Consider the following 19,907-nt stretch of genomic DNA (forward strand, 5'->3'; position numbering starts at 1 on the left):
TTTAAAAATTTCAACCATTTTTAAAAAACCCACCAGGGAGAAAGCTTCTAGGCCAACCCAGATATAAAATTTCCAAACCCATTTTTTTTCTGGGGATTTTTGGAAAAAAGATGGAAATTTTGGGAAAATTGAAATATGTTATGCTTACTTTCTCATCAAACTTAAAATATTGTTATGACTTCATGTATAATAATAATAATAAAATTTTATTTATATCCCGCCCTCCCCGCCGAAGCAGGCTCAGGGCGGCTAAAAACATATCCATGTAATTATACAAAGGTTTAAAATCACATTAATCTTTAAAAAATTCCAATTTAAAACAAATACAAATATATTTCAGGTTCTAATTCTGTTCATAAAATTAATGGTGATAGAAGTCAACTAGCATCAGTCGCTCAGCCGGCAAAGGCCATCCTGAAAAGGGTGGTCTTGCAGGCCCTGCGGAACTGGTCAAGGCTCCGCAGGGCTCGCACTTCTTCCGGGAGCTGGTTCCATAGGTGTGGAGCTGCGATAGAGAAGGCACGTGTGCGAGTATTTTGTAGTTTTGCCTCCTTTGGTCCGGGGATAGCCAGCTGGTTCTTCCCTGCTGACCTCAGTGCTCTCTGGTGTTCGTATGGGGAAATACGGTCCCTCAGGTAGGCAGGTCCTCGGCCATATAGAGCTTTAAAGGTAATAACCAGCACTTTGTAACGAACCTGGTAAGTAACTGGCAACCAGTGCAGTCCACGTAGCCCTGACTGTATGTGCTCCCACTTCGGGAGCCCCAATAACAGCCTAGCCACTGCATTCTGCACCAGCTGCAACTTCCGGGTTCGGCACAGAGGCAGCCCCATGTAGAAGGCATTACAGTAATCCAATCTTTAGGTGACCGTTGCATGGATCACTGTTGCTAGGTCCCGGCACTCCAGGAAGGGAGCCAACTGCCTTGCCCGCTTCAGATGAAAAAACGCTGACTTGGCAGTGGCTGCTATCTGGGCCTCCATTGATAATAAAGGCTCCAGTAGAACTCCCAAGCTCTTGACCCGGTGCGCCGCTTTCAGCTTATAACTTACTTGGCATACAAAATTGTACTATTCAGCATATTTATCATGGGATGCCAGACTCCCAAGTGGGACCTGGGGATCTCTCAGAATTATGGCTCATCACCAAACTACAGAGATCAGTTCCCCTAGAGAAAACGTATGCTTTGGAGGGTGGACTCTACAGCACTGTACTCCACTGAGCTCCCTCAACTCCCCAGCCTCCATTCCCAGATCTCTAGGAGTTTCTCATAGGGTTACCAATCCCAGGATCCCCCAGTTTGGAGGCCCTCCCCCTGCTTCAGGGTTATCAGAAAGTGTGTGTGTGTGTGTGCATGGGGGGGGGGGAATGCCTGCTGGGCTCTCCATTATACCCTATGGACACCTATCCCAGTAGAACATAATGGAGAATAGATTCATGGGGCTCTGGGGGGCTGTTTTTTGAGGTAGAGGCACAACATTTTCAGCAGAGCATCTGATGCTTCTCCTTAAAAATCTCCCCAAGTTTCAAAAAGATCCAACCAGGGGGTCCAATTCTATGAGCCCCAAAAGAAGGTGCCCTCATCCTCCATTATTTCCAATGGAAGGAAGGGATTTAAAAGGAACATGGTCCCTTTAAATGTGATGCCAGAACTTCCTTTGGAGTTCAATCATGTTTGTCACAACCTTGCTCCTGGCTCCACCTGCAAGGTCCCCAGGTATTTCTTGAGTTGGATCTGGCAATCATAGTTTCCCAGCCTGGATCTCTAACCCCCATCCCCTGCTGGTGGCCAGGGGGACCTGGCAACCCTGTATTTATGAAATCTAAAAGTATAAATATCTTCATTTTCTAGAAGGAAAATTGTAAGTATACCCAATAATTGAGAAAGAGCTGCAAATTGCTATAACTATGCTACCATTGTATGTATAGTGTTAATTTTAGTCAGCTGAGATAGGAAAAAATAAGTTGAAGATGTGGTGAAATGCCTTGCGCCCCAGGATTAGTGTCATACTTTGCAGCCCCAAATGCTAATTCCTGGACTTAAATAGGCTCAGATATTATACAGTGCTGGTTTTTTTTTAACTTCCGGGGTGGGTGGGGGGACAAGAAAGATGGCTATTAGCCATCTCCCATTCACATAGGCTTTCAGTGCCATAGAAATGTGGATGACCATAGCCGGAGGATGACAATGGGCAGTCCCAGCTAAGCCATAGTTACACCTAAGCTTCAGTAGGCTAAGGTGAAGAGGGGACATTCCAGCAGACCAGAAGACAAAGAAGGTCCATGAGAGTGGGGGGGGGGGGGAAGGGGAGATAATGAAACCTCTGTGCATGTTGAAAAACAGGCTTTATGTTGGCATGCCTTAATGCCTTATCGTCTAGAGTTCTGCAAGGGAGGTATCTTAAAACACCATATTCTGGTAGAGTATGTGACTGTGATGCAGGTAGTGTAGACACCCAGTGTCATGTGACCTTTGAATGCAATAATTTTTCTGAGCCTAGTACCCTTTTAATTCTTCCTTTGCTCCAAAATATAGATTATATGGAAACATTACATCTTTTATTAGAATATAATAGCAGACCTATCAGTTTTTTAGTTGCATTTTTTAAAATCTGTGACAGATTTTTGAAGCTGTTCAAATAGGGTCTAGTTTCTTCTATATTTTAGCAATCTGCTCAGAACTATTAAGGTAAGAAGCAATATTGGGGAGGGGGAGAGAGAGAAGGCTGTATTTTACACACACCTAGGAGAAAGAAGGAATCCATCTTCACTCCAGAAACCTGCCCAGGACCTGGAAATAGAATGTGTTTTTGAACCAGAACGGTATTCTGGAGAGTAGAATGCCAGTCCCCCTGGTATTGTAATCAGTGTTTCTGGAACCAGAATGACGGCTCCCAGAATGGAACGTCATCCACTAGTTATAGAATTGTTGTGCCATCCCAATCCCAGAACACATTTACAGATTCAGGTGAGCAGCAGCAGAACAAAGTTTGAGTCCAGACTTCCGGGTTATGTCGCCTTGAGCTCAGTGGTGGCCTGCGGAGCTCATCTCTAGCGGCCCCCCTGAATCAGGCGGTTGGAGAGGTGCCACAGATGTGGCATCTCCAGGGAGACCCTAAAGGGATTTCCTTTTGGCATGGGACTTTGCAAGAAGCCAGGGGCATAGCAGCGGCCATTCCTGTCCTTTTGGAGAGCCAGTTTGGTGTAGTGGTTAAGTGTGCGGACTCTTATCTGGGAGAACCGGGTTTGATTCCCCACTCCTCCACTTGCACCTGCTGGAATGGCCTTGGGTCAGCCATAGTTATCACAAAGGTTGTTCTTGAAAGGGCAGCTGCTGTGAGAGCCCTCTCCAGCCCCACCCACCTCACAGGGTGTTTGTTGTGGGGGAGGAAGGTAAAGGAGATTGTGAGCCGCTCTGAGACTCTTTGGAGTGGAGGGCGGGATATAAATCCAATATCTTCTTCTTCTTCTTTTCGTATGCCCCGAAGCTCTGCCGCCATGATCGCTATTACGGCAGTAAGAGGTGAACACCCGACTGCTTGCTCTTTTTTTTCTTAACAAGCTTCTGATGCATCGCTTTCCTACCTCAAGCACAGCATTTCTACTTGGCAAGTAAGTTTGCTATCAATACCACCGTCTAATGGGTCATTTTACATAACAACAAATGGGACAGTTCAAAGGAAGGAAAAGAGGTGGATTCTCCCCCCACTTTCCTGTGAATGAGGCTTCGAAAAGATAACGAACAACTTTGAGCATTGGCAACAATTTGAATTAAACTGAATATAGATACTCAAATCGACCCAGATTATAATTGAATATGTATTAATGAGACTATTATCTGGCTATAATATGGTCTGAACAAAAACGAGATATATTTTAGAGAGATTTGTCTTTGTCGTCTGAGTGCAATTGAAATGGTAACAATCAAAACACATGGCTGAAGGAGATTTGGAGAGACAGACTAACAGGGTTTCTGAGTTACTTTTCAACTTGGATTAATAGACTGAGTTATTTGGTAGAGAAAAATGGCATTACCAAGCAAAATGTTTTATAAAAAAGATATAATGGTTACCATAACTTCTCTAAAGCAAGATCTTGGTTCATTAACAGAGCTGATTAAAAAGCAAAAGGGAGCTTTTATGTTGAAAGCTAGCAAAATCTCAAATCTACATGAGCAGAGTGTTAAAGAGATCTCAGTGACGTCTGTGGAATTGGAAATGGAGAGTGTTCCGCTGAGTAACGAACAGAAGAAAACCAAAATGGAACCTTATTGCGCAGTTAAAAAGGACCAGAAATCAAGACTGATTGAAGTTTTTTCGAGAGGAACAAGTGGTGTGGGATCCTTACTATTTTTAACAAGAGGTATGACTGCATTAAGGAGAGAGAAGGTACATCTCAGCAAAAAAATTAAGATGTGGAAATCTTTCAGGAAGAAGGGTCTTTGAACTGTTTCCCTCTCTGTGGGTAATTGGATATGGAATTCTTAACAAGAACTGACATGCGATTTTAAAAGGTCAAGTGAGATTTTGGGGTCATATTAAGTTGTTCCTCCTAGAGCAATATGGATACAAGAGTTAGGATTGAAAAGTTTTGAAAAGAATTTTATATAAATAAATAAGTTAACTTGGATCAATTTTTAAGAAGGCAGACACAATTATTCTGTAATCTGGTAGATCTGCTTTTAATATGTTTGTTTGGGGAAATTGTTTATACTGAGACAGATAAATTACTGGGGGGGTTTCTGCTTATTACTTTTTCTCTCTCTCTACATTCTATGATATTTTAATATTTTTTTCTTTCCTTTTGAAATAAGTAAGAAGGATAAAGATATTTGTTTCTTATGCTCATTTTAATGACATTGTTAAAATAACAAGTTAGCCTGTATTTTTAATATGGTTAAGCTTAGCCAGTTAGTTCTGTGTTGAGACTTCTCTGACTTTTTTATACTTAGATGTGCTGAAGAATAGTTGTATTTTAAGTAATAGTTTAGTAAAAAGTCTATAACGAAAGTGAAAGATGGTAAAATATAAGGGAAAAACTTAATACTTGCAGGTAGAAATAATTGGGTATTTCATTTGGAGGTAGAAATGTAACTGATATCTTTGCATTTTCTTTGTTTCTGGTCTCCCATTTTGTATCCACCCCTCTCCCTCTTTAATGCCTCTGTATCTATGCTTATGCTTTTTATAGTTAAAATCAAAAACATTATAAAAACAAAGTTTTGAGTCCAGTAGGACATTTAAGGCCAAGTTTTTATTCTGGGTAAAAGCTTTTGTGTGAGCACACTTCTTCAGATACCAGTCCTAGGGGCAGTCATTCTAGTCTAGGGGAAGTCATTCCAGTTCCTTAGAAGTTTATCGGATTCTAGGGGCAGGCATTATATTCTGGGGTCTGTCCAATTTTCAGAAAACTGATCTCTCAGGCCTCTCCCATTTTTTTTCCGTTGGCCATTCCAGTCACTCATTTTATTTTATCCTGAAGCCAGGGGCCTCTGATCCTCCGCACTGGGCCCAAGCTGCCACCGGGAAAAGCTGGTTGTTGCCGTTTCCTTGTTCCTCAACAACACGCTAGGCAGGGTGGAACTGGAGGCATACGTCTGCCGCGGGGATTTTGCCCTGTAAAATGTATGGGCAACCTCTAGCCCCTGCATGGACGATTTTTTTTTTTGCTTTGCCAACGCAAGTTCCAAATCAGAAACACACCGCATGGCAAGTAATGGAAAATCTCCACTTTCTGGCTTTCAAAACTAGCCGTTCAAACCAGATGCTGGACCGGGCGCAAGGGTTATGCACTCGTTACCCACCCAGCGTAATGCTTAAATCAAGCCTGGCGCCCGAGGGGTGGTTCCAGTCATGATTCAGCAACAGTAGCTCGCCCGCAGCGGGTAAACCTGCCGCCCCTCGGCAAGGAAATGACGAAACTGTTGTCGTCATAATAGCGCCAGCAAACAAGGCGAGGCATTTTAAAACCTCAAACGTTGTTGTTTTTTGCCGTATTGCAATTAACTGTAAGCACCGCGCGTACGTGTGCAAGCACGCGATGTCCGCTGCGAAGAAAAGAGCGCAGGCGACAATTTCTCAGCATCCAAACACCCACTGAATAGCACATGCGCAGAACTGCATAGCGGTTTGGCCGGGGTTCACGGATGGCTCCAGCGCACGCGCCGTGCGGCACAGCATCGGTCTGGAGGCGTGGCTAAAGGTTAAGGAGGTCAAATCAGCTGACTTAGCAACGGTAGAGTAAGGCACGGTCATCGGTGAGGGAGGCAGGAAGCAGACCTCAGCCGGCGGGAGGTGCCATGGCGACCACTGTGAGCACCCAGAGGGGGCCGGTAAGCAGCAGCTGCTGTTGTGACGGAGGGGACCCTTGCGGTTCCGGAAGTAGGGGTATTGTCGGTGGATTCTCTCGCGGGTGTGGCAAGGAGCGGGAGGGGGCCTCGGTTCCCCCTTCCGATTCCTCCGGCTTAGGCCAATGGCTCCTGCGGGTGTTTGACTGGCGAGCATTTCCTTCTCCCTTGGAGAGGGAAGGAAGAAGGAATTATGTGTCTACCTCTGCCCTTCTTGCCCGCCTACCCCTTCTTCCCCCGCCCCCTGTCCCATCTGGCCCATCGGGGAGAATCCAGTTCTCATTGCACAGATCCTCAAGCGCATCAGGTAAGGCTGTGGGCTGGGACTGGCGGACACCGAATGGCCACGGCGGAGTTAAGTCGGCTTCTGCCTGCATCTCAGCACATCTGACTTGAAATGGGGTGGTTGTTTTTTTTGACGGGGGAGGAATCCCAGCGCAGTATCTAAATATACGGTAGCAGCCAAACCTCAGTGACATACGTTTCCTAATGATATAAGAGTCTTGGGTATGTCTACATCATTGTTGGGTTTATCAGCCTTAAAGAAACACTGACTGCAGGTGCCTGTCTAGCTTTCCAGGTGTTTTGGAAAGCTTCGTTTGCCTCATTGTGGTCTTCTGTTTTAAGGCCTAAGTTGCGTGTAGAGATTTACATGGACTCTGCTCTGAATAGAGCCCCGTGGTGCAGAGTGTTAAAAGTTGCAGTACTGCAGTCCTAAGCTCTGCTCACGATCTGAGTTTGATCCCTGGTGGAAGCTGAGTTTTCAGGTAGCCAGCTCCAGGTTTTGCGCACGTGCCGTGCAGCTCTACCTTTACCTTTTTAATCCTAAAGTCACTTAAAAAAGGAATAGTGGCATAAAATTTGAGTGTTCTTTTGCAATGCTTTTAGCTGTTCTACTGAAAAAAGTATTAGTCAAAAGATTGCTGCTAAAAATATACTGCTCAGCATCTACGTTCTATCTGTATCAATAGCCCATTACATAGTTAATAGATAACTGGCCACACTGGACAAAAAAATACACTCTAGTGCTAGGCTACATTCAATTCCTGCATCCTGCTTTGCAGCAACTAACCACTCAAATTGCAGTTCTCCAGCTGTGAAGGGAATTAATTCATTAGATAGCAAAAATAAAAAAGGATCGCCAAGTTCTTCTCTTGCAGTTGTGACTGCTTATTTTGTAATTTTCAGAATCCCTCAAATTAACTTTCAAGATTGATCTTTAAATACTTAACATGTTTGTAATTGATTATACAATATACAATTAATTGATTATACAATATACAGTGAGTTTATTACTTTGAACTATTGATCAGAAGTAACCAAAGGTTGAATCCTAACGTTATCAATCTGTTTGCTCGTCCTTCCCCACCCCCACGGCATAAGTGGAAGCATATATGAAACAGGACAAATATATTGATCTTGTAGTAAAATAGATATGAGCTTGTGCAAACCAGCAGAAGTTGGTCTATGAGCAAACCATCTAGTGTGCGGTTGTCAGTGGGCATGCAGCTTCATTTGTTAATAGGGAAGGAGCACTTAATATGAACATGCACAAATCAGGCATATGTTTACTTGGAAGGAAAAACTGCTAAATTAAATGAGATTCATCTGCAAGTAAGGAAGCCTATTTAATCAATGCCTGTGCTAGCATGATTTTAACAGACATCTTGCACATACCTGGAGATGTGAAGGCCCATGGGGGGGGGAGACACAGAAAAAAGGGGAAATCCAGAGGATTTTTTAAAATGGAAAAAATGATAATTTGAAGGAACACTAAAAAAAAACTGGGAGGGGGGGTTGACCTGGCTCCTCTTATGCCCACCTCAGTGCTACAACCTTTGTGACAGAGAGAGTAGCAGTAGAGAGATTGGCAACAGCTCCTGATCTTGCATCCAGGCACACTGTTAGACTCAGCTAGTTCCACATCCTCCCTATTCAGTCTTTGTCTTCTGGAGGGGTATTTAACCCCTCCTCCAATTTTTTTTTAAGCTGTTGGATTTTTCTGCAAATTTTGACAGTCCTCTAGACCTGCAGAAATAGCTTGTTGTTCTTAGGTGATCCTCATCCTCTGATTTAAGTATCCACCATGTTCTTTAACAGACACTGATAGTGGCAGTATGTGCACTGTGGACATACACATTTTCAAGGATACATTTTTATTTACATAAGCCATCCCTGCACAAAAATGATGTAGCCAATTATCACTCAGTTTCTAGCCTGCCCTTTTTTGGGAAGACAACTGAGAGAACAGTAGCAAACCAGCCCCTGATCTTCTTGGATAACTCATGCTCTGCACCCTTTTCAGCTTGGTGTCAGGCAAGGATACTGAATGGAGACGGCTCTGGTGGCTTTCATTGACAACATCCATCTGAATAAAGGCCATGCTTCTTTGTTGCTCCTACTGGATCTCTCTGGAGCCTCTAATACAGTAGATTGTGCCACCCTACTGAGGCATTTGGAAGCAAAAGCAGGGAGGAAGGGATGTGCAATGGATGGGTTTAAATCATTCCTCCTTGACCAGACTTCAAATGTTACAGTTGGAGACTATTATCAGTGTGAGAACTGTCTCCATAGGGGGCAACCTTATCCCTCATGTTACTTAGCCTCTATGGAAAGCATTTTCCCCAAAAAAATTAGTTTGTAGCTTTGGAATGGAATTTTATCAATATGCAGATGATGCCCAGCCTGTCTCTTTCTATCCAAGTCTCCAGGTGATATAGTAGAGGTCCTGAGCCACCCTCTGACTGCTATTGTCACATGGCTGAAAACAAATAAATTGAAACAACCCAGACAAGACAGAAGAAGTGCTGGTTGGGAAGGCAGAAGTCTTGATTGTTGTGCTTCTGCTTTAAGCGGGGTTTGACTCACCCTTGCAGATTCAATTAATAGCCTACCGGTCACACTGGATCCAACACAGCCGCTGGTGAAGCAACTTAATACACCTGTGAAAAAACATGTTCATCCACCTCAGTCTAGCTCAATTAATAGCCTACCGGTCACACTGGATCCAACACAGCTGCTGGCGAAGCAACTTAATACACCTGTGAAAAAACATGTTCATCCACCTCAGTCTAGCTGGCAAAATGGCCCCCAACTTTGATACAGCTGATCTGGCCAGTGGGATGAGCACCATGGTTACACTGAGACTGGATTACTGTAATGCTGTAGCTCAGTTATGAGCAGGGCTTTTTTGTAGAAAAAGCCCAGCAGGAGCTCATTAGCATATCAGACAACACCCTTTAATATTAGAATATTAGCTCATTAGCATAGTAGGCCACACCTCCATTAGCATAGTAGGCCACACCAGCTGGCATAATCAAGTGCAAGTGGAACTGGTGGTAGCCGGCTCTTACCCGCCACCTGTCACCCCTCCCTCCATGCAGAAGCTGCAGCTGCTCCCACCAGACTTTAAAAAGCACCTACATATCCCAGCAGCAGTCTTTAGAAGACAATGCATACCATTCAGGGAGGGAAATAGATGGGGGAGGGAGAAGTGAGGGAGAGGTATAAAGAAAGCAACAAACTTTAAATGCATTCTCCAAGCTGCTGGCTGGCTTGGAAAAGTGATTTAAAGAGAGAAATGCCTTCTGCAAGCCAGCCAATGGAGTGGTCATGGCTTTGAGAGCCACATAATATATGTAAAATAGCCACATAAGGCTTCCAAGCCACAGTTTGGCCACCACTGGTCTAAAAGGTGCCACTGGACTCAAAATTCATATTAGGCTAACTTCCACATAAGTCTGTTCACCTACTAACATAACCTCCATCTTATTTGGACTGAGTTTCACCTTCCTGGTCCTTGTCTAATCAGTTACAGAATCAGATACTTATTCAGAATATCCGTAACCTCATCTTAATTTAGGTGCAAAGGAGAAACAGATCTGGGTCTCTTCAGCATACAAATGATACATCAATTCTATCAGGGTGTCAAACTCATTTGTTAGGAGGGCCAGATCTGACATAAATGGGACTTTGTGGGGCCAAGCCATACGTGTCCTAATATGTAATGCCAGATAGAGGAGATATAGACTTTATAAAGGACACAGGCAAACACAATTAAAGATATTATTTTTTTAACTTAAAATACAAACGTGCTTAAAACTCTTGCAATATTTTGTTTAGGAAAGGTAGGAGAATACTGGGATTTTGCAATGCGATTTTAAAAATAAAACATCAAGAAAAAGCACAAGGATAACACAGCAGAAAACAAAAAATATAAAATGCTCTCAGCCTGGGAAAGCATGAAATGGCAGGGAATTTCAATCTCCTCCCCCCAGTCTACTCAGATTAGCAATGGCTCTCCAGTATAATATCCCCCTATGGCTGCGGGTTTCCAAGTTAGAGTACTCAGCAGGCACTAGTCCTCATGTCCATTAAGAGACAAAGCTGACTCAGCATCAACGCTCAGTTTGCAAGGACACAATTCCAGGAAGTTACAGACAGACAGAAAGAAGGGGAGGGGAGTGGAAAATTAAGCAAATAGAAAGGAAAAAGACTGACAGAAAGAAATAATAAATGAAAGGGAGGGAGCAGGAGACAGTTGGAAACCAATAGAGAAAAAAAATGAAATAGGAAGAAAGGGAAAGAAAGGAGGGAATAAAAGGAAGGAAGAAAGAGAACAGCAAGGAAAAGAAATAAAAAATGGAAAGAAAGGGGATGGGAGCAATTCAGCTGCAAAACTGCTGACTCTCAGGAAGCCCACGCTCTGCAGCTTGGCCCCCTGAGCCCCGTTGGCCTCCCCGAGCCCTGCTGGCCAGCAGGACATTGGGAGGCCCCTACACAAGCATGACTGGCCCCTTGAACTCTACTAGCCAGCCAGGGAAGTTGCCTGGGCTGAGCCGGTACGCCGGCCTAGGCAGCCTGCCTGAGCCAGCCGGAATGTTCTGGTGCATTCTGGCTCAAAAAAAGCTCAGATGACTGTAGGGAGAGAGACGGTTCTGCAGATATAATGAACTGTAATGGTGATAGCGGTCACCAGGGCTCTTTTTGTAGAAAAAGCCCAACAGGAGCTCATTTGCATATTAGGCCACACACCCTGATGCCAAGCTAGCCAAAACTGCTTTCCTGTGCATTGCTGCTAAAAAAAAAAGAGCCCTGGCCATCACCTTGCATTGAGCCTGGTAACCAATGGGGTGGCCAGTGGAATTACTGCATGCATGCTGTTCCTGATAACCAGGGCTTTTTTTTTTTGAGCCGGAATGCACTGGAGCACCGTTCCAGCTGGCTCAGGCAGCATTCTGGCTGCCTAGGCCAGCATTCCTAGTATCCCTCTACTAGGGGTAAGTACAAATCTGCTCACAAAGTATGTTGTGAGTTTTGGCCAGTTCACAAATTTTAAGGCAGTTCATGGTGGTTCATGAGAGCAGAAAGCAATACAATGGTATTCTTATTTACAAAATAGTCACTGTCTTGAATCAGAACAATTAAAGCAAACAAAGATAAGGAACATGACCACATTTGAGCAGCTTTTAAATCAAGATAGAATGCAAGAACCATGTTTAATTACAATATTATATAATACTTTGAATGAACTGGATGAGATAGAACAATTACAGTATCAAAAACAATGGAATCTGGACCTTACAAACCAATTGACAGAAACAGATTGGGCAAATATCTGGGCTTCATCCAGCTTCACATCTAAAATTACCAAAGTAAAATGGCAATCAACAAAACTCCTAAGGCATTTGTACTAGACTCTGTCAAGGATATATCATTTTGACTCAACCAGTTCTCTGTTTTGCCCAAAATAATGTGGACAACTTGCTACATATATGCATGTTTGGTGGTCCTGCCCAGTCACAAGACAATTTTGGTCACAGGTCGTTAGAGTAATCAACTTTGTACTTCAAGTGAATATCCCAATTGATCCTGGGGTAATCCTGCTACATAACTGGAATCCCAAAACTCTAACTAGAAACAAGAGAAATATGATATCAATATTACTGTCTATAGCCGAATCCTTAATAGCTAGCGGATGGAAAGATAAGAAATTACCTGCTATACTAACTTGGAAAGAAAAAATCTGGGAATATTTTATTTTTACTAAAATAGCCTATGGAAATTTAAATGTATCACAAAGTGATTGAACAATGGCATTCTGTGGTTACTTATTTATCTGAAGAAAATATTCTCCCAAGAAATGCCATGTATGAAAAACTAATGTAGTTTTAATATCAACTTGCCTAATGCTTATTGGTTAAAGTCAGCAAAATATGATTAACAGCAGTAAGTAATATAGGCCAGATGCCGCAATTTTCTTTGTAAACATAGATGGTTAATTAAGAGCGGTATTTTAGTTCATTTTGCTTTGGATTGTTGTATATCTATAATATGGATATTGTTTAATAAAAATTTTAAAATTGGGAAAAAAAAGATTTTGATGCAATAATTCAGAGCAAGAAGTGTCAGTTATCAGAGCTTAACAAAATATTGCAAGAGTGCTAATGTTTTAAGCATGTTTTATTTTAAGTTTTAAAAAATCTTTAATTATGTTTGACTGTGTCCTTTATAAAGTTTATATCTTCACTACCTGGCATTCCGTTTTATGACACACATGGCCCAGCCAGATATAGTCTCATTTGTGCCAAAGCTGGCCCTCATGAGTTCAACACCCCGGGTCTAAGGCAGCTTACACAAAATAGCCACAGTGTGCTCCCTCCTGCTTCAAACTGGAAGACAATCTATCAGCCTCTTGTATCTTGTCACAGTCTCACATATGTGCATATACCCCCATACATCCTCCCAAATCCCAAGGCCAAGAACTGTACCCTATATAACATCAATTCAGGTCCACAATGCAGAAGCAGGGGAGGAAATAAACACTTCAAAGTTCTTGTGGAACATTTCTAGTTACCAGAATGACCAAGCAGATGGAAACTTTCCAGCCATGCATAATTGTGCAAGTGTGACTATCTTTTGAAATGTGCTCAGATCCCTTTACAAATTTGTGATCAAAACAGGGAAGGGGGTATTTAGAGCAGGAAAGGAAGGGAAGGAAAGGTCTCCTGTGCAAGCATCAGTTGTTTCCGACTCTGGGGTGACGTTGCTTTCACAACATTTTCACGGCAGACTTTTTATGGGGTGGTTTGCCATTGCGTTCCCCAGTCATCTACACCAGGGGTGGCCAACGGTAGCTCTCCAGATGTTTATTGCCTACAACTCCCATCAGCTGCAGCCAACATGGCTGATGGCTGGGGCTGATGGGAGTTGTAGGCAAAAAACATCTGGAGAGCTACTGTAGGCCACCCCTAATCTACACTTCCCCCCAGCAAGCTGACTACTCATTTTACTGACCTCGGAAGGATGGAAGGCTGAGTCAACCTGGAGCTGGCTACCTGAACCAACTTCTGCTGGGATCAATTCAGGTCATGAGCAGAGGGCTCTGACTGCAGTCCTGCAGCTTTACCACTCTGTGCCAAGGGGCTCTTTTGACTTCAGGATTAGGACCATCCTAATTCACAGAAAAATGGCTGAGCATACAGAATGAAACAAAATTCACTTTAAAATACTGTAAGTTTACTATAGGTCTGTTAACAGCAGAACAGTGTGCTGTGAGTAGACTGAAAAGTTCTATGAAAAATTAAACATTTATCATTCTGGTTTTTGCTTATGTGGAGGCCTGTACAGCATTGATTTCCCTCCCATCCTCTCTTTGCTAAGGAGTGGAGAGGAGGAATAAAGACATACCTGGATTCCCTGGTACTACAGACTTAGAGTGCAAAGAAATATTTGGAAAATATGATTTCATTCTAAGCCTTAACTAACTAGCAGTAGGGGAGAGCAGAGTATTGAGAGGTAATATCATCTGGGCTGTTCTGGGGTAGCAAGTAGGATGACTGTGCATCATGATGGAATCTAATTGAAAAATGTATACATAGGATTTTGGGAAAATCCCATTTCCCCTCTCTTGCTCAACTGCCTGGTTCCTACCTCCACATGACCCCCCCCCTCTCGCTTTGTTCTGGTGTGGCCTGCAAGGCCTCAGATTTCCCTTCTGCTCTCTCACACACTGCTTGAACAGGGATACTTCATCTTTCCTGGTTTGCTGCAGATCATTCTTAAATAGGCCACCCCTCCAGTCCCCTCCCAGGGCTAGCTTCCAACCAGGAAGTGTCCTGGAACCCAGTGTTAGTTCAGCCTCCTCCTTTGTTGTTCCCTCCCCCATGCAGGACTTAATGATGTGATGGGCCCCACTTGACTGGCACAAACTCAGTTATCCCAGAGTTTCAGGCGTATCCTGACCAGGCTGAAGTAGCTGAGAGTTGCATGTGGCTGGCTTTAGCTGAGCTGTGCTGTGCTGCCCTTGCAAGGCCAGAGTGTTGCTGGGTGCTTGAGCCCACTTTATACCCAGTTTTATTTGTTCTTCCTTAAAAATGTATGGATGATTTAGGTGTATTGAGAGGGAGGTTAAGCCCCCTGTATATTGTTTGTAAATTTTAGTATTACCTTGGGTCCGCAAAACCTTGGGTAGGGCTACCCTTCCCCTATGTAAAGTGTATATTCAGTTTTTTTATCCACATTAAAAAGTGACCTGTATTCTGGTTTGTTTCATAATGTTTGAAGGCTTCCTGTATTGCTTCCAATATTGACTTGGTCTTTTACCTATCCACTATCCATTTTGGATTTTCATTTAAGTACCAAAAAAGTAAATCGCTAGATTCAAGTCCAATGGCACCTCAGAGACTTAACAACATTTTCAGGGTATAAGCTTTTGACACAGCTACCTTCTAAACCTACCTTCATGAAAGGCAGAAAATTTACAGTTGTAGGTGGGAGGAAGAATGATATTAATTGATCCACAATGAGGCTTATTTCAAGGGAAGTTATCCCCTCTCAGAGAACAATAATTACAGTAAGCTAATTGACTTGAAAATGACAGAATGATCTCGGTCCGTATCCAAGGCAAACCATTCAATACCACAGTAATCCAAGTCTGTGCCCCAATCACTGACTCAGAAGAGGCTGATGTGGACCAGTTCTTTTTAAAAAAATTTTTTTTTCAAGAAAGAATTTTTTATTAAGAAAGATAAACATACATAGAAAATAAAATAAAAAACATAACATACAGAACAAAAGAAAGTAAGAATCATACATTCCTAACAAATCACATCAAGACATCTACATACAAACAGCTAACATTTACACTTAAACCCAGCCATACCACTGGGAGGTGGAGAGGTTTAAATATCAAAGAAAAAGCAAAAACATGATTACTCCAATGTAAAGCCTCTACTTTTCACCCATTTGTAAACAGGATCCCAAGCCTCTTGACATTTTTGTACATTACCGTTTCTTAATCTTGTGGACCAGTTCTATGAAGATCTACAACACCTTCTAGAATTAACACCAAAAAAAGATGTCCTCATCATAGGGGACTGGAATGCCAAAGCGGGAACTCAAAAGGTAACCGGAACAACTGACAAGTTTGACCTTGGAGAACAAAATGAAGCCAAGCAAAGGCTAATAGAGTTCTGTCAAGAGAACAAGCTGGTCATAGCGAACACCCTCTTCCAACAACCTAAAAGGCAACTCTACATGTGGATATCACCTGATGGGCAACACAGAAATCAGATTGATTATATACCCTGCAATCAACAATGGAGAAGCTCCTTACGGTTAACAAAAACAAGACCTGGAGCTGACTGCGGCTCAGATCATGAGCTACTCAATGCAAAATTCAGGCTTAAACTGAAGAAAACTGGGGAAACCATTAGGCCATTCAGGTTTGACCTTGATCTCATCCCTTAAGATATACAGTGGAGGTGAAGAATAGTTTTAAGGGACTAGAGTTGATAGACAGAGTGCCTGAAGAACTATGGACAGAGAGAGGTTCATGACATTGTATAGAAGGCAGCAACCAGCACCATCCCAAAGAAAAAGAAATGCAAGAAAGCAAAGTGGCTGTTTGATGAGGCTTTAAAAGAGCTGAGGAAAGAAGGAAAGTGAAAGGCAAAGGTGAAAAGGAAAGATTCACCCAACTGAATGCAGATTTCCAGAGAACAGCCAGGAGAGATAAGGAAACCTTCCTGAAGGAACAATGCAAAGCAATAGAGCAGGGGTGGCCAACGGTAGCTCTCCAGATGTTTTTTGCCTACAACTCCCATCATCCCAAGCCAGCATGGCCAATGGCTGGGGCTGATGGGAATTGTAGGCAAAAAAACATCTGGAGAGCTACTGTTGGCCACCCCTGCAATAGAGGAAAATAATAGAATGGGAAGGACAAGAGATCTCTTCAAGAAAATTCAAGAAATCAAGGGAACGTTTCGTACAAAGATGGCCATGATAAAGGACAAAAACGGTAGGCACCTAACAGAAGCAGAAGAGATCAGGAAGAGGTGGCAAGAATACACAGAAGAATTATACAAGAAGGATCTCAGTGTCCTGGACAACCATTACAGTGAAATCGCTGACCTTGAGCCAGACATCCTGAAGTCAAATGGGCCCTAGAAAGCATTACTAACAACAAAGTGAGCGGAGATGATGGTATCCCAGTTGAGCTATTCAAAGTCCTAAAAGATGATGCTGTTAAAGTGATGCACACATTATGTCATCAAATTTGGAAAACGCAACAGTTGCCACAGGATTGGAAAAGATCAGTTTATATTCCAATCTCAAAGAAGGGTAATGCCAAAGAATGTTCAAACTATTGCACCATTGCACTCATTTCACATGCCAGCAAGGTCATGTTAAATATCCTACAAGCTAGGCTTCAGCAGTATGTCGATCGGGAACTACCAGAAGTTCAAGCTGGGTTTCAGAGAGGTAGACGAACTAGAGATCAAATTGCCAACATTTGATGGATTATGGAGAAAGCATGGGAGTATCAGAAAAATGTCTATTTCTGTTTCATTGACTATGCTAAAGCCTTTGATTGTGTGGATCACAACAAACTGTAGCAAGTCCTTAAAGAGATGGGAGTACCAGACCACCTCACATGTCTCCTGAGAAACCTGTATAAGGGTCAAGAAGCAACGGTCAGAATGGGATATGGAACAACTGATTGGTTTAGAATAGGAAAAGGAGTTCGACAAGTATGTATATTGTCACCCTGCTTATTTAATTTATATGCAGAGTACATCATGCGTAATGCTGGCCTGGATGAAGCAGATGCCGGAATTAAGATTGCCGGGAAAAACATCAACAACCTCAGATATGCAGATGACACTACTCTAATGGCAGAAAGTGAGGAGGACCTAAAGAATCTCTTGTTGAGGGTGAAAGAGGAGAGCACAAAAGTAGGCTTGAAACTCAACATCAAAAAAATTTAAGATCATGGCATCCGGCCCCATCACACCTTGGCAAATAGAAGGGGAAGATATGGAAGTAGTGACAGACTTCACATTTCTGGGATCCAAGATCACTGCAGAAATTAAAAGATGTTTGTTCCTTGGGAGGACAGCTATGGCAAACCTGGGCAGTATAATAAAAAGTAGAGACATCACCCTGCCAACAAAAGTATAGTCAAAGCGATGGTATTCCCAGTAGTAATGTATGCCTGTGAGAGCTGGGCCATAAGGAAGGCCGAGCGCAGAAGAATAGATGCTTTTGAGATGTGGTGCTGGAGAAGAATCTTGAGAGTCCCTTGGACTGCAAGAAGATCCAATCAGTCAGTCCTAAGGGAAATCAACTCAGACTGTTCCCTGGAAGGTCATATGCTGAAGCTGAAGCTCAAATACTTTGGCCACCAAATGAGAAGGGAGCACTCACTGGAGAAGATCCTGATGCTAGGAAAGACAGAAGGCAAAAGAAGAAGGGGATGGCAAAAGATTAAAAGGCTGGACAGTGTTACTGATGTAACAAACACGAATTTGAGGAGACTTCGAAGGATGGTGGAAGACAGGAGGGCCTGGCGTGACTTTGTTCATGGGGTCGCAAAGAGTCGGACTCGACTGTGCGACTGAACAAGAAAATTGACTTGATCCCCCAAGTTGTGGTTTGGCTTGGTAATCAGGCATTATTTATGCTTACTTCCCATCTCCCCCAGATACTGTGTGTATGGGTGGGTGTGTCCAGACCTGGATCTCTGTAATTTATGAGGAACTGAGGAGTGAAGTCTGTGGGTGGCTAACTGTCCCGCTTTGCTGCATTGCCAGAGGCAACTGAACATTGTGAGCAGATTGCAGATCTAATCAGATTAGGGCTTTACAAAAGTAATTTGTAGTTTGGTCTTTTTCTCCCATTCTCACAATACGAGAACTCATGGGCACTCAATGAAATTGCTGAGCAGTTGGGTTAGAACTAATAAAAGGAAGTACTTCTTCACCCAATGGGTGATTAACACATGGAATTCACTGCCACAGGAGGTGGCAGTGGCTACAAGGATAGCCAGCTTCAAGAGGGGATTGGACAAGCATGTGGAGCAGAGGTCCATCAGTGGCTATTAGCCACAGTTTGTATTCTGGGTGCTTGGGAGGGGCACAGTGGGAGGGCTTCTAGTGTCCTGGCCTCACTGATGGACCTCCTGATGGCACTTGGGGGTTTTTGGCCACTGGGTGACTTAAGTAGGCCTGGCTGCTTGCTCCTTTTCAGCAGTTGCCCCCCATCACAGCCAGTGTGGTGTAGCAGTTAGCGCTTCAGAGTAGGTTGACTAGCTTGTTAGATGCTGCAGTTGGGTGTCTTGACAAACAACTGTCCTGATCTGGGAGAAGAAAAACTAACTTGTCCAGTTATTTTTCTATCATGGCAATCTGGAACTTTATGCAGGGCATCTGAACCCAGCAAGCTTTCAGTGCGTGTATGGCTAAAGTAAGAAGTTTCATTCCCAAACAAGAATTAATTGTGGTGTCTGAATACAGTCATATCAAGACTTAAGAATCTTAAATAGTTTGATGAGCACATCATTAGTGGAAGTCGTAGTAAAACCTCTCCTGTGTAGTTTGTATAAATAAAACAACTTAGGTTGCTTTTTGTCTAGCATGTAAATACAAATGCCAGCTTTCCTTGTTAGTGATGCTTGTACAGTATAGTCTTGGATATAAGTAGACTCCACCAGGCTAAACATAGTGGTAAGTAAACAGAAACAAATCATAAATGAATTCTAAGGGCCTTTTTCCTTTTCTTTTAGAGAAGTGTAATAGTAGAGAGCAAATGACCCTGACTGGGATAAACCAGGGTAGCCTGATCTCAGATGCTAAAACAGGATTGGACCTCATTAGTATTTGGATAGGATACTACCAGGGTCATAATGCAGAGGCAGACAATGGCAGACAACCTCTGAATGTCTGTCTTGAAAACCTCACAGGGTTTTAAGTTAGCTGTGACTTGATGGCAAAAAGAAAGACTTAGTATGTTCGGATGCATGTGCTGAAGAAGAGACTTGGCATGTGTAGAGTGTGCATTTGTACATGCTAAGTTTCTCAGTTCTCACATACTCAGAATTGAACTTTTTTGGTCTTGGAGGTCCCACTGGACTCAAACTTGGTTCTCACATCCATTTGTTAACTTTTGTATTTATATGCTAAGTTAGAAGAAGAAGAAGAAGATATTGGATTTATATCCCGCCCTCCACTCCGAAAAGTCTCAGAGCGGCTCACAATCTCCTTTACCTTCCTCCCCCACA

General features: G+C 43.0%; 1 protein-coding gene across 5 annotated transcripts in view; it reads left to right on the forward strand.

Moving 5' to 3' along the window:
• The first annotated feature begins 5,438 nt into the window (after positions 1 to 5,438).
• The window catches only part of TOLLIP (toll interacting protein), a 50,259-nt gene continuing 35,790 nt past the window's right edge, over positions 5,439 to 19,907 (forward strand). For 2 of the 5 annotated variants that reach the window (XM_060261590.1, XM_060261591.1), the window contains exon 1: positions 5,439 to 6,331. In XM_060261590.1, the coding sequence (XP_060117573.1) occupies positions 6,299 to 6,331 (33 nt within the window). In that variant the 5' untranslated portion in view covers positions 5,439 to 6,298. Of the gene's footprint in view, positions 6,332 to 6,376; positions 6,654 to 19,907 lie in introns of those variants that run through there. The other 3 variants (XM_060261589.1, XM_060261588.1, XR_009556536.1) reach the window with 3 other exon arrangements.

The sequence above is a fragment of the Heteronotia binoei genome, chromosome 21 (assembly GCF_032191835.1).
Source record: "Heteronotia binoei isolate CCM8104 ecotype False Entrance Well chromosome 21, APGP_CSIRO_Hbin_v1, whole genome shotgun sequence".
Lineage (NCBI taxonomy): Eukaryota > Metazoa > Chordata > Lepidosauria > Squamata > Gekkonidae > Heteronotia > Heteronotia binoei.